The 13,856-nt window shown below is 39.0% G+C and overlaps 1 protein-coding gene across 1 annotated transcript in view; it reads right to left on the bottom strand.

Moving 5' to 3' along the window:
• Positions 1–10,448, bottom strand: part of TMEM242 (transmembrane protein 242) — a 48,096-nt gene extending 37,648 nt beyond the window's left edge. The window contains exons 1-2 of the mRNA XM_068551538.1: positions 10,313–10,448; positions 9,692–9,792 (exon numbers count right to left, since the gene is read on the bottom strand). Of these exons, the coding sequence (XP_068407639.1) occupies positions 9,692–9,792; positions 10,313–10,400 (189 nt within the window). The 5' untranslated portion in view covers positions 10,401–10,448. The remainder of the gene's footprint in view (positions 1–9,691; positions 9,793–10,312) is intronic.
• Between the last annotated feature and the right edge of the window lie 3,408 nt (positions 10,449–13,856).

Genomic DNA, 13,856 nt, shown 5'->3' with positions numbered 1-13,856 from the left:
TTATAGGACATTCCATCTGAAAACAGCAGATTACACTTTCTTCTCAAGTGCACCCAGAACGTTCCCCAGGACACATCACATCCTGGGTCACAAATCAAGCCTCAATAAATTTAAGAAAACTGAAATCATATCAAGCATCTTTTCCAACCACAACGCTATGAGATTACAAATCAATTACAGGGAGAAAAACGTAAAAAACACTAACACATGGAGGCTAAACAACACGTTACTAAATAACCAAGAGATCATTGAAGAAATCAAAGAGGAAATCAAAAAATACCTAGAGACAAATGACGATGAGAACACAATAATCCAAAGCCTATTGGATGCAGCAAAAGCAGTTCTAAAAGGGAAGTTTATAGCAATACAAGTCTACCTCAAGAAACAAGAAACATCTCAAATAAACAACCTAACCTTACACCTAAAGGAACTAGAGAAAGAAGAGCAAACAAAACCCGAAGTTAGCAGAAGGAAAGAAATCATAAAGATCAGAGCAGAAATAAATGAAATAGAAAGAAAAAAATAGCAAAGATCAATAAAACTAAAAGCAGGTTCTTTGAGAAGATAAACAAAACTGATAAACCTTTAGTCAGACTCATCAAGGGAAAGAGGGAGAGGACTCAAATCAATAAAATTAGAAATGAAAAAGGAGAAGTTACAAACAGACACCACAGAAATACAAAGCATCCTAACAGACTACTACAAGCAACTCTATGCCAATAAAATGGACAACCTGGAAGAAATGGACAAATTCTTAGAAAGATATAACCTTCCAAGACTGAACCAGGAAGAAATAGAAAATATGAGCAGACCAATCACAAGTAATGAAATTGAAACTGTGATTAAAAATCTTCCAGCAAACAAAAGTTCAGGACAAGATGGCTTCACAGGTGAATTCTATCAAACATTTAGACAAGAGCTAACACCCATCCTTCTCAAACTCTTCCAAAAAATTGCAGAGGAAGGAACACTCCTAAACTCATTCTACAAGGCCACGACCCTGATACCAAAACCAGACAAAGATACTACAAAAAAGAAAATTATGGACCAATAACACTGATGAATATAGATGCAAAAATCCTCAACAAAATACTAGAAAACAGAATCCAACAGCACATTAAAAGGATCATACACCATGATCAAGTGGGGTTTATCCCAGGAATGCAAGGATTCTTCAACATACGCAAATCAATCAATGTGATACACCATATTAACAAATTGAAGAATAAAAACCATATGATCATCTCAACAGATGCAGAAAAAGCTTTTGACAAAATTCAACACCCATTTATTATAAAAACTCTCCAGAAAGTGTGCACAGAGGGAACCTACCTAAACATAATAAAGGCCATATACGACAAGCCCACAGCAAACATCATTCTCAATGGTGAAAAACTGAAAGCATTTCCTCTACGATCAGGAACAAGACAAGGATGTCCACTCTCACCACTGTTATTTAACATAGTTCTGGAAGTCCTAGCCACAGCAATCAGAGAAGAAAAAGAAATAAAAGGAATGCAAATCGGGAAAGAAGTAAAACTGTCACTGTTTGCAGATGACATGATACTATACATAGAGAATCCTAAAGATGCCACCAGAAAACTACTAGAACTAATCAATGAATTTGTTAAAGTAGCAGGATACAAAATTAATGCACAGAAATCTCTTGCATTCCTATACATTAACAACAAAAGTTCAGAAAGAGAAATTAAGGAAACAATCCCATACACCACTGCAACAAAAAGAATAAAATACCTAGGAATAAACCTAAGAAGGTAAAAGACCTGTACTCAGAAAACTATAAGACACTGATGAAAGAAATCAAAGATGACACAAACAGATGGAGAGATATACCATGTTCTTGGATTGAAAGAATCAATATTGTGAAAATGACTATACTACCCAAAGCAATCTACAGATTCAATGCAATCCCTATCAAATTACCAATGGCATTTTTTTACAGAACCAGAACAAAAAATCTTAAAATTTGTATGGAGACACAATAGACCCTGAATAGCCAAAGCAATCTTGAGGGAAAAAAAACAGAGCTGGAGGAATCAGGCTCCCTGACTTCACACTATACTACAAAGCTACAGTAATCAAGACAATATGGTACTGGCACAAAAACAGAAATATAGATCAATGGAACAGGGTAGAAAGCCCAGAGATAAACCCATGCACCTTTGGTCAACTAATCTATGACAAAGGAGGCAAGGATATACAATGGAGAAAAGACAGTCTCTTCAATAAGTGGTGCTGGGAAAACTGGACAGCTACATGTAAAGAATGAAATTAGAACTCCCTAACACCATACACAAAAATAAACTCAAAACGGATTAAAGACCTAAATGTAAGACCAGACACTATAAAACTCTTAGAGGAAAACATAGGAAGAACACTCTTTGACATAAATCACAGCAAGATCTTTTTTGACCCACCTCCTAGAGTAATGGAAATAAAAACAAAAATAAACAAATGGGACCTAATGAAAGTTAAAAGCTTTTGCACAGCAAAGGAAACTAAACAAGACGAAAAGACAACCCTCAGAATGGGAGAAAATATTTGCAAACGAATCAATGGACAAAGGATTAAACTCCAAAATATATAAGCAGCTCATGCAGCTCAATATTAAAAAAACAAACAACCCAATCCAAAAATGGGCAGAAGACCTAAATAGACATTTCTCCAAAGAAGACATACAGATGGCCAAGAGGCACATGAAAAGCTGCTCAACATCGCTAATTATTAGAGAAATTCAAATCAAAACTACAATGAGGTATCAGCTCACACCAGTTAGAATGGGCATCATCAGAAAATCTACAAACAACAAATGCTGGAGTGGGTATGGAGAATAGGGAACCCTCTTGCATTGTTGGTGGGAATGTAAATTGATACAGCCACTATGGAGAATAGTATGGAGGTTCCTTAAAAAACTAAAAATAGAATTACCATATGACCCAGCAATCCCACTACTGGGCATATACCCAGAGAAAACCATAATTCAAAAACACACATGCACTCCAATGTTCACTGCAGCTCTATTTACAATAGCCAGGTCATTGAAGCAACCTAAATGCCCACTGACAGACAAATGGATAAAGAAGATGTGGTACATATATACAATGGAATATTACTCAGCCATAAAAAGGAACGAAATTGGGTCATTTGCAGAGACGTGGAAGGACCTAGAGACTGTCATACAGAGTGAAGTAAGTCAGAAAGAGAAAAACAAATATCATATATTAACACATATATGTGGAATCTAGAAAAATGGTACAGATGAACCAGTCTGCAAGGCAGAAACAGAGACACAGATGTAGAGAACAAACATATGGACACCAAGGGGGGAAAGTGGGGAGGGGTGGTGGTGGGATGAACTGGGAAATTGGGATTGACATATATATACTAATACGTATAAAATAGATAACTAATTTAAAAAACCTATTTAAGTAATAGAAGACATGAAGAGATTAAAATAAATAAATAAACAATGTACATGACAATTTTAAAAAACACGTTATTGCTACAAAAAAAGCTAACCATCATTGGTGCCTTCGGCAAGTCAGTAATCTTTTTATCATAGTCACATCAAAGATCACTGATCATAGATCACTGTAACAAATAAAGAAAAGCTTGAAATACTGAGGGAATTACCAAAATGTAACACAGAGACACAAAGTGAACAAAAAAAAAAACCTTCCCTCATTCAAGTCAGTCATTTCTCTTTCCTTCTAGCTTTTTTTTTTGTTTAAAAAAAACTTTTACCCCTAACTTTTTAGTTCAGCTGGTATTTACTTTAGTTTTAATGGAAGCTGACAACTAAAGGGGGTTTACTTCCCCAGTAGCTTAGCATCTGCCCCAGCACCACTTGACAGATTCATCCTTCTCCTCCCAACTTATTTAGAAAATTAGATAGAGAGGTTTGTTTCTAAGCTATTTTCGTACTATGAATTGGTTTTTTTAATAACAGAATCACACAGATTTAATTATAGAATCATTAAAAAGTCTTAATATCCAGAAAGTATATCATACTCATTACTTTTTATCAAACATTTCTTTACCATTTTTATCTATTAATTCTTCCAGAAAAACCCTGAAACGTTTTGTCAAGTTCTCCAACTCCCCATTTATTAGCATTTTCATTAGAATGGCATCAAACATTAGCTAACTGGCAAGGGACAGCAAATTTATAACATCCTGTCTTTCATCGGGAAATATATTTCCATTTACTCAAGTCTTTTTTTTTTAAGAATAATTTTATTTATATTGCTCAACCCATTTCTTAATAAAGGTTTTTTTATGCATGCATTTGTGATTGTGAATGTTATTCATAGTATATAGAAACACTTTATCTGTATCCCTATGCCTAGACCTAGCAGATCTTATCTAATGACATACTTTTTGTAGATATATCCTGGTCCTGACCAGATTTTCAAGAGATTTTTCTTTAGCCATTTTCTATGATGAAAACAATATACTACTCTCTAATCTTATTCCTTTTTCTCATGTTGCTATAATTTCAGCAACAGATCTCACACAAATGCACTAATTTCTAATTGGCTTGCATTTTCATCCAGAAGCAGTATCATTAACCAAATATTATTACACCAGGGTCAGTTTAAGTGCTTTGCTTAAATTTTATTTTAGAAACTTAAATTAAAAATCTCTTATTTCCCTATGAAGAGAAATTATATATGTATTACAGATATACATAAATTTTTAAAAGTCTACACAAACCCACATTTGTTTTGCTAAGTAAAAAAGGTAACTATGTATAAAAATAACCCTTAATAACACAGCAATACTCCAAATAAAATCTTAGGTTTGCCAAACTTTCAGATTAAAAAAACAAAAAAAAGGTACATGCTGTATTTGTATATCAGTCTCAGAAATTGATTGTGAAAGGAAGTGAGTTATTATCAGTTACTGTCTACATACTTCCAAAAATGAATTTTAGCGGAAATGATGTTAAAAAATTGATCTGCCCTTATTATTAAGTTTTTAAAAGTCTAGTCACAAGCTTTATCTGCTGGAGTTATACATCACATGACCTTCACACAGCCTGCTCAGAATTTTCAAAATGAACACTGACTTGTTGCAGGGAAAGACTGACTTGCCAAAAAATAATGTTGCTTTAAAAGATCTTTAGATATAACCACATATGCTAGTCACATATATATAAATGAAAGCTACCTTTTTCTTCACTACCACACTGTTTATTTTTTTCATTTAAATTAAAATGAAACCACGTGCATATGGAAGTTTGAATTTAACAAATCACAATGCAGTTATGATATTTAATATCCAAGATAAAACAAAAAAGTTATTTTCCATTATTTTGTGTTTATAATACCTCTTATGCTTAAAGACATGGGTGCCCCTTATCTTCTATCTATTTTAACAAGAATTAATCTACTATTCACAGGTGCAGGACCTATCAAGAACAAATTGTTCAGTTTTTCAGAAAGTTAACTGCTTACCTAAGAATAAGGTTCATGTTTTTAGTTTTGTTTTTTGTTTTTTTTTCAGTTTAATCCTGGGCTGAATTTGACATAAATCAAACTGATATTTAAAAAGAATGCTCAATCTAGCTATTTCCCCTACAGAGCATTCTTATCTGATACATTTTGCTATATTCTTTACATCACAGAAATAGCCATGTTGTTGTAACATAAACAATATATATTTTTTACAGATTTATTTTTATAATTTCTCATAAGTTGTAGCTATATCAGAAAGATGATGACTCACCCTTATGGTCTGTTCATTACCTAAATGGGTCTTGAAATAACTGTTATTTGAAGGATATTTAACCTCCGAAACAAGGGTTCTCAAACTTCCTGGTCTCAGGATCCATTTATACTTCGATCCCAAATATTTCTGATTATGTGAATTAAAATAACCATCTTACAGGGCTTCCCTGGTGGCGCAGTGGTTGAGAATCTGCCTGCTAATGCAGGGGACACGGGTTCGAGCCCTGGTCTGGGAAGATCCCACATGCCGCGGGGCAACTGGGCCCGTGAGCCACAATTACTGAGCCCGCGCGTCTGGAGCCTGTGCTCCGCAACAAGAGAGGCCACGATAGTGAGAGGCCCGCGCACCGTGATGAAGAGTGGCCCCCGCTTGCCGCAACTAGAGAAAGCCCTCGCACAGAAACAAAGACCCAACACAGCCATAAATCAATCAATTAATTAATTAATTAATTAATTTAAAAAAAAATAACCATCTTACAAAACAAAACATTTAGTGCAAAGATAGGCAATGTTTTACGTTTTTGTTAATCTTTTAAATGTCTGGTTTAATAAAGACAGCTGAATTTTCATATATGTGTCTATATTCAATCTGTTGCAATATGTTTATTGGTTGAAGTATATGAATAAAATCTCTCCTCATACAGATATGTGGTTGGAAAAGGGAGGAGTATTTTAATAGCCTCCCTTCTTTGATACTATACCCAAACTCAACAAATAGTTTCTTAAAAATTACCTGCAATATGGAATATAAAATCGTATCAATGAATTTTTGTACTTTATTACATTAAAATCCATTAGTCTAATCTGCATTTTTGAATGGAACTTTTATCCAGGCATCATGATCATTCAGAAAATAATGATTTGCCAAGATAACAGTTATCTTTCAACTGTTGACATCATTTATTTATTAAATACCAAAAAATTACATCATTCATATCCCTACCAATCTCATTAGAAAAGCCTTTAGGGACTTCCCTGGTGGTCCAGTGGTAAAGAATCCACCTTATAATGCAGGTGATGTGGGTTCGATCCCTGGTCAGGGAACTAAGATCCCACATGTCGTGGGGCAACTAAGCCCACGTGCCATAACTACTGAGCTCATGCGCCTCAACTAGAGAGCCCGCGTGCCACAACTACAGAGCCTACGCGCTCGGGAACCCACACGCCACAACTACAGAACCCACGCACCACAACTACAGAGCCCATGAGCCCTGGAGCCTGCACACCACAACTAGAGAGAAGCCTGTGCACCACAACGGAGATCCCACGTGCCACAACTAAGACCCAACAGCAGCCAAAAATAAATAAAATAAATAAATAAGTAAATCTTTAAAAAAAAAAAAAAGGAAAAGCCTTTTAAGTGTTTGAGCAGCTGGCAAGCTCACAATGGCAGACACAAGTTTTCTAAAACCTAATTTTTACCTAAAAACTGGAATTTTATCACTGGCAACAAATACTAACAATTGCTTGCTTGAAGAGACAGGTTCATTTTGTTCATTTTCAAGAAAATGTCTACCAAATACTCACTTCTGAATAACTACAATTTGTCTGTTGCTCTTACAAGTGAAAATAATATGCCATGAAAAAAAGTGGCTAGTTCAGTGTGTATCTCACACAACTGCTTTTTCTTGAGAAAAACATATTACTTTGGTATAAAGCAGAAGTGCTTTATGTGTACTTCCCATTTCTTCACACAGGATATTAAAGAGGTTAAGTTCAAGGGTCAAGATATTAAAAATAAATAATTTTACTTCTTCATCGAGGATACTCTTATGCAATGATGGCTTTAACCTTGGGGGCACAGGAAGGAAGAAAACAATGCCTGCTAGTATAGTTTGGGGCCACTGCCTCGACTACAGCAAGGCACCAGCAGTTTTACCCTCTATTGTTTCTGTACCATTAGTGCAGGTATCTTAGCAGTATTATGAAAATAACTGACTTTTCAGACCCCCAAAGGGTCTCAAGGATCCCCAGGGTTCTGTGGACCACAGTTTAAAACCAGTGTTAGACCGTAAAGGCCATGTGTGATATCAAATCTCAGAACCACAAAATAGAATGCAAAGTTGTGAACATGTATATGTGCTTTTTTTTTTTTTTCCTGAGAGAGAATCGCTAGCTTTCAACAGATTCTCAAAAAAGATCTGTGACCCAAAGGTTATCATGTTAACTTGGATTTAGAAATCAACCAAAACTCCACTATTAAAGCACCACTATCAGTCAGGTTTCACTGATTTCTGCCACAAAATATATATTTCTGCTCTGAAAATATTCTGTGACATAGGGGGAAAATGACCATGAAGTTCATAACAGTGATTTGGGAAACTCCACAGGAGCTCTGAGTATTCAGAGGGGAATCCAAATGCACTTTAAATGTGGTCTCTTGCCATTCTTAAGGCTTAAATATGATTATTAGATTATTAAAGATAAATACAAGTCAAAAAGGAATTCAACCGGTTTATGACTTTTCACATAACACTGTATTCCAAAGCAAATATCAAATTGTAATTACATTGTTATTTGTGTGATTATTTGTTTACCATCTGTCTCCCACACCAGACTTAGCTTTTTGAGGGGTACATATGTTTTGTTCATTTTTGTATCTCTTGCACCTAGCTAGCACAGTGCCTGCACATAAAAGATCCAAAATAAAGAAGATGTGGCACATATATACAATGGAATATTACTCAGCCATAAAAAGAAACGAAATTGAGATATTTGTAGTGAGGTGGATGGACCTAGAGTCTGTCATACAGAGTGAAGTAAGTCAGAAAGAGAAAAACAAATACCGTATGCTAACACATATATATGGAATCTAAGAAAAAAAAAAGCTTATGAAGAACCTAGGGGTAAGACGGGAATAAAGACACAGACCTACTAGAGAATGGACTTGAGGATATGGGGAGGGGGAAGGGTAAACTGTGACAAAGTGACAGAGTGGCATGGACATATATACACTACCAAACGTAAAATAGATAGCTAGTGGGAAGCAGCCGCATAGCACAGGGAGATCAGCTCGGTGGTTTGTGACCACCTAGAGGGGTGGGATAGGGAGGGTGGGAGGGAGGGAGGGAGACGCAAGAGGGAAGAGATACGGGAACATATGTATATGTGTAACTGATTCACTTTGTTATAAAGCAGAAACTAACACACCATTGTAAAGCAATTATACTCCAATAAAGATGTTAAAAAAAAAAGATCCAAAATAAACATTTGTTGAAGCAATTAATTAATGGATAAATAAACCTTATGAGGCGGCTAGGGCAGAAAGAGAAGAACCACCACAAGGGGAAGAAAATTTCTCAACTGGGAAAATGAAGTACACCTGTCCATGACAGCATGACTGCTCAATCTTGTTCATGGAATAAGGATTTTCTGCCTTCCGTAGGTTATAGTCATTCAACCAAAATTTACTGAGCACCTACTATGTGCCAGGCAATTTTCTAGGGAGTGGGGCTGCTGCACTGCACAAGCATGCATGGTTTCTGGGTTCAAGGAGCTGACCTATGTTTTTCATCTATACTAAGATGCACTGTATTTCATCATTTTAACATCTCTGAGACAGAAACGCCTCTTGCAGTGCTGTCTCAAGAATTTAATTGGCATTTTCTTTTTCTTTTTTAGTGGTACATACAATATTGGGGTCTCTTACAACTGAGAATGATTTACCTAGATTTAGATTTAATGTCATGTTGTGAATAGGAAATGTACTGGATGAGCTTTCAAAGTCTTGTTCTGCTAAAAGTTTAAAAAGCACGTAATTAAGTACTTCTGACAGTTGATTAATTTGTACACTTCCTGAATCTATGAGGTGCATATTGGGTTACTTCTTAAAGTAACGTGAAAGGCCATCAACACTTTCTTTACTTTTCCTAGTCAAAACAGCTGCCATTGATTTGTAAACAACAATAATGCTATGAATGGATTTCGGTGTCACAAACCTTATTGAACCATTCAGGACTTTTCTTTTTAGCCAATGATAGTGTTGTAACAAATCCAGCCAGCATTCCCGCTGCAGCAACAGTACCAAGGAAAATTCCACCTGTCAAGAGTTTTGGGGGTAGGGCATGGAGGGTGGGGAGAGGGGAAAAAAACACAAAAAAACCTTACGTTAAAAAGATGGACACAAGTAAGTTTCAGATACTATTTAAAAATCACTTTTGAAATTCGAGAAACGATGGCTAAGCAGCTCTTGGCAAAGGTAAATGCCAGCGGCTGGGAAACCTGCGTGACCACACGACCTCTGGTTCCTGAGGCCATGCTAAGGTAGAAAATAAGCGCAGGGTCCCTTCCCCTCTTCCCGGGGACAACTGCGTGAAGTTTCTCCAGGGGAGAAAAAAGAGATAGTGGGAGTTAGAAAAGGGAGGACACAAGAGGAACTGCAGAGGGAATGGGAGAAATGCAGCACATACAGAACAGCTCGCGGGACCAGCCCACGGGCTAAACTCGGGGCACCCAAGCGAAGGTCTCCCTGGGCGGGGTGTGCGTGGGAATGCCAGCTCCAGCGCAGGCTAGGGCCCCGGGTGAGGTTACCCCGACACCCGCACCTCACCACACCACACCTTTAACCAGGAAAAGCCGGTCATTAGTGGACGCCGGAGCCCCCAGCCGAGAAGACGACTCTCCACTCGCAGCGTCCTCTGTCTCCATGTTTATAAGCCTCCACTGCTGCGTCCGGCGCCAACTGAGACCGGGTGGAAGCGAGAGCTAGGCGGAGGAGAAAGGTTCCGCTGCCCCCTCCATCTGTGCAACCTGAATACCGGTCCGGAGAACGACCTTTGCCCCAAAATTTCTCTCCTCTCCCGCGCGCGGGCGGGGAAGCTGCTGTGGCTGCACCCCGGGGGCGGTGTCTTCCAAGGCTGTCAACCAGGGAGGATCATTTGCCTGCTCCAAGGTGATGATCGCTGCACTTTAATATTGTGTCTATTTGAAACACTGCTCAGCTCTGACTCAAGGGGGCAGTGGGGGGTCGCAGATTGCGCCAGGAGCCCCGTCCCAGCCTGGTTAGAGACCCCGCAGCTCATTTTCCCGGTGAGCCGTACACTATGTCTGGGGATTTGGCCGGCGTTGACATTGCACGATTCTAAAAAGTAGGCCTCAGCCTTTTCTTTGTACTTTGCTGGGAAACTTCGTAACAGTTGTCGCTTTAGGTGTAAGTGACAGGCTTTATCCCTGGAAGACTGCCAGCCTAACAGCTCTGTGGTGATGCGCTTCCTACCCCACGGTTTGATTGATTGGCCAACCGAAGGGATTGGATGGCTAGCATACTGAACTGAAGTGAATGGCACAACCCCAGCCGGGAGAGCAGAGGACCACCCTAAGGAGTTGCTAACACGGAGCTTCAAGGCTGCCCCAGAGCCGCTCAACGCCAGCGGCCAGCAGACAGACCCGATCTTCACTGACTGGGGAGGCTAATTTGCAAAAGGTGGTGGATTCAGTAAGTGGCCATTGCGAGGAGGAGGCTGGTAGTCATAGACAATCTTTTCAGCCTCTCAAACACAGACACATGACATCATCTTTTAAAATGAGGCAATCTGTCATTCTTGTTCAGTCTGAACGACAACAGCAAAAGTCATGAACTTCTTGAGATGCGGATGGAGATCTTTATTCATTTTTATATGTCCCGGCTCTCAGGGTGTTACCTGGTCATGTATAATAAATAAATGTTGGATGAAAGAGTAAATGAATGCATCAGTTAAAATGCAATTAATAGCCCAAACCTGGGTTCTGGTCCTAAACCACTTCTCAGCTATGTGAACTTGATTAGGTTATTAGGCTCACTTACCTCAGTTTCCTCATCTGCAAAATACAGAAACTGATAGAACCCACCTCATAGTACTGCCGTAAGAATTAAATGAAGCAGCGTAGGTAAAGGAGTTAGCGTAGTGCCTGGCACAAACAGTGCATCTTAGCTCTAGCTATTATCCCCTTTGGTTCCAGTAGCTCTTCTGCAGCATTGCTTATAGAGATTTTTTTAAATTATAGATGCCCAGGGCCTACCACTGGAGATGACAGCTCTGAAGGTCCAGGCAGGGCGGTTTAAAAGCTCCATTAAAAGCTTCTGATAATGAGCCAGGTTGAACACTACTGCTCTGTTCAAATTTCTGTGTGGGAGAAATCACAAAGAATTTATTTAACTTTGGATTCTTTGGAAGCACAGTGTCAGAAACTGAAAGAGCCCTTTAAGCTGGCAAATGCTGTGCTAATTTGTTGAAGGTCCCGAGACTTAACCTTCCCTCTATACACAATGGTGACCATAGCAGCTAACATTTATTGTTTTCTGTGTGTCTGGCATTACCCTAAGTGCTTCAAAATAAATTATCTCACTGAGTCTTCTCCATTGTGGACCAAAAACAAAACAAAACAAAAACAACAAAAAAACTGTTGCCTGCCATTCCAGTAAACAATGAATGTTGCCCTCCATCAAGCCATCAGGCACTGCAGCCACCCCAGTGGCGCTCCCTGAGGGGAATTCAGGCTGCAGAAAAACAGGATACTGGCCCTAGTTAGTTAAGGTGCATCTCAAAGGAATAAATTCAATGAGCCCAGACTCTTGCATCTTCCCATAGATAGAAAAGCACTAAAATCATTAACCTGAGATGTCTGGTTTTTGTGATTAGCAGTAATCTTTTGATGCTCGACTACATTTTTGTTTGTTTTTTTAGCAAAAACTCCTAAATATCCTGGCTCCTCCCTTACCCCTTTGGAACAGTTCCTCAGAGCTATCTGAGAGGCTGATTCCCAGGCTATAGGGCTAAGTAAGGTCTTCAGATAAAGCTTTTAGGTTATGCGTTTTCAGTCAACACCATAAACTCTGCGAAACTAACTTGCTCAGTGCACACAGCTGTTAAGCAGCAGAGCCAGTATTTAAAAGCAGCTCCAGCAAGTCCTTATCCGCCCCCGAGGGCTCCTCAGGCTTGAGCTTGGTAATTGGAATCATCTGGAAGGGCTTGTGGACCACAGACTGCTGGTCTCCAATCCCAGAGTTTTTGATTCGCTAGGGCTAGGGTGGGTTTTGAGAACATGCGTGTCTAACAAGTTCCCGAGTGTTGCTGATGCGGCAGGTTCCACTTGGAGACCGTCTTCTCTCCGTCTCACTCACAGTTTACACCTTTAAAATCCATATGGACAGGCCAATGAGCGGTACTGAAATAAAATCAATCATTCAAGAACTCCCAACAAACAAAGTCCAGGACCGTTTTAACATTTGGAATTCTGTTCTCTCAAGACTGTTTAGAGAGAAAAAGTGCTGGCTCCTCGACTCTCCCCATTCTTTGCTGTTCCCCGCAAAAAGCACAGAAATTTTTTATTTTAAGGATTATATTACTATTTACTGTTAGAAACAGAAGAGAGATAAAACATCCTTAAATTTAGGAAAGTTACAGTGTCCTGGACTCTGGAGCCTGTCTCCATTTTGAGACAGTAACTACAAACGCTGTTGGACACCTGGCTGTTTTTATTTCTGAGCATGTGGTTCACAAACTTCCATCTTCTTTCTAACTCCCAGAAGTAAAGGACAGCTTTCCTCCTTCCTACGCGGAAGCTTACTTTCCCAGTAAACAGAGGGCAGAGAGGCAATTAAAGCAAACCAATGGGTAATCTTTGCCTTAGCAAGCAATTTACATTTTGAGGATCCTTGTCAGATACACACCTTGGAGAGGAGGGACTGAGAGCTACTTGGACAAGGCGAGCTTGTGGGGGGATTACAACACCATCCCCCAGCCTACTGTGCCTTGTTCTCCCAGGTCCTGGGGGACGGTGATTTCAAGGCCTGGGAAACATGCCTGGTACAAGGATGGAGAGTCCCTGGCCGGGAGATTAGAACCACATTCCAGGCATCCCAAGTTAGAATGCTTAAAGAAAACATATTTTAAAGACAATGTCACTCGTATTTCTATAGCGCACACAATTAGGTATTTCAGGTGCAATCTGATTAGCTGGTCTGTTCTAGGAACCCTGAAATCTCACCTAGACTGGTTTCTATGGAAATGCATGATGCAAGCTCCAAACAGGAGACTTGCAAACATCTGGAGCACAGTGTCTTTGCAAGACATCGACACTATTTCTAAAACAGCCAGACAGAGCATTCCAAGTGGAAACCAGTTA

The sequence above is a fragment of the Eschrichtius robustus genome, chromosome 9 (genome assembly GCF_028021215.1).
Source record: "Eschrichtius robustus isolate mEscRob2 chromosome 9, mEscRob2.pri, whole genome shotgun sequence".
Lineage (NCBI taxonomy): Eukaryota > Metazoa > Chordata > Mammalia > Artiodactyla > Eschrichtiidae > Eschrichtius > Eschrichtius robustus.
The sequence above is the reverse complement of the archived record's forward strand: the minus strand, read 5'-3'. Positions and strand labels throughout refer to the sequence as shown.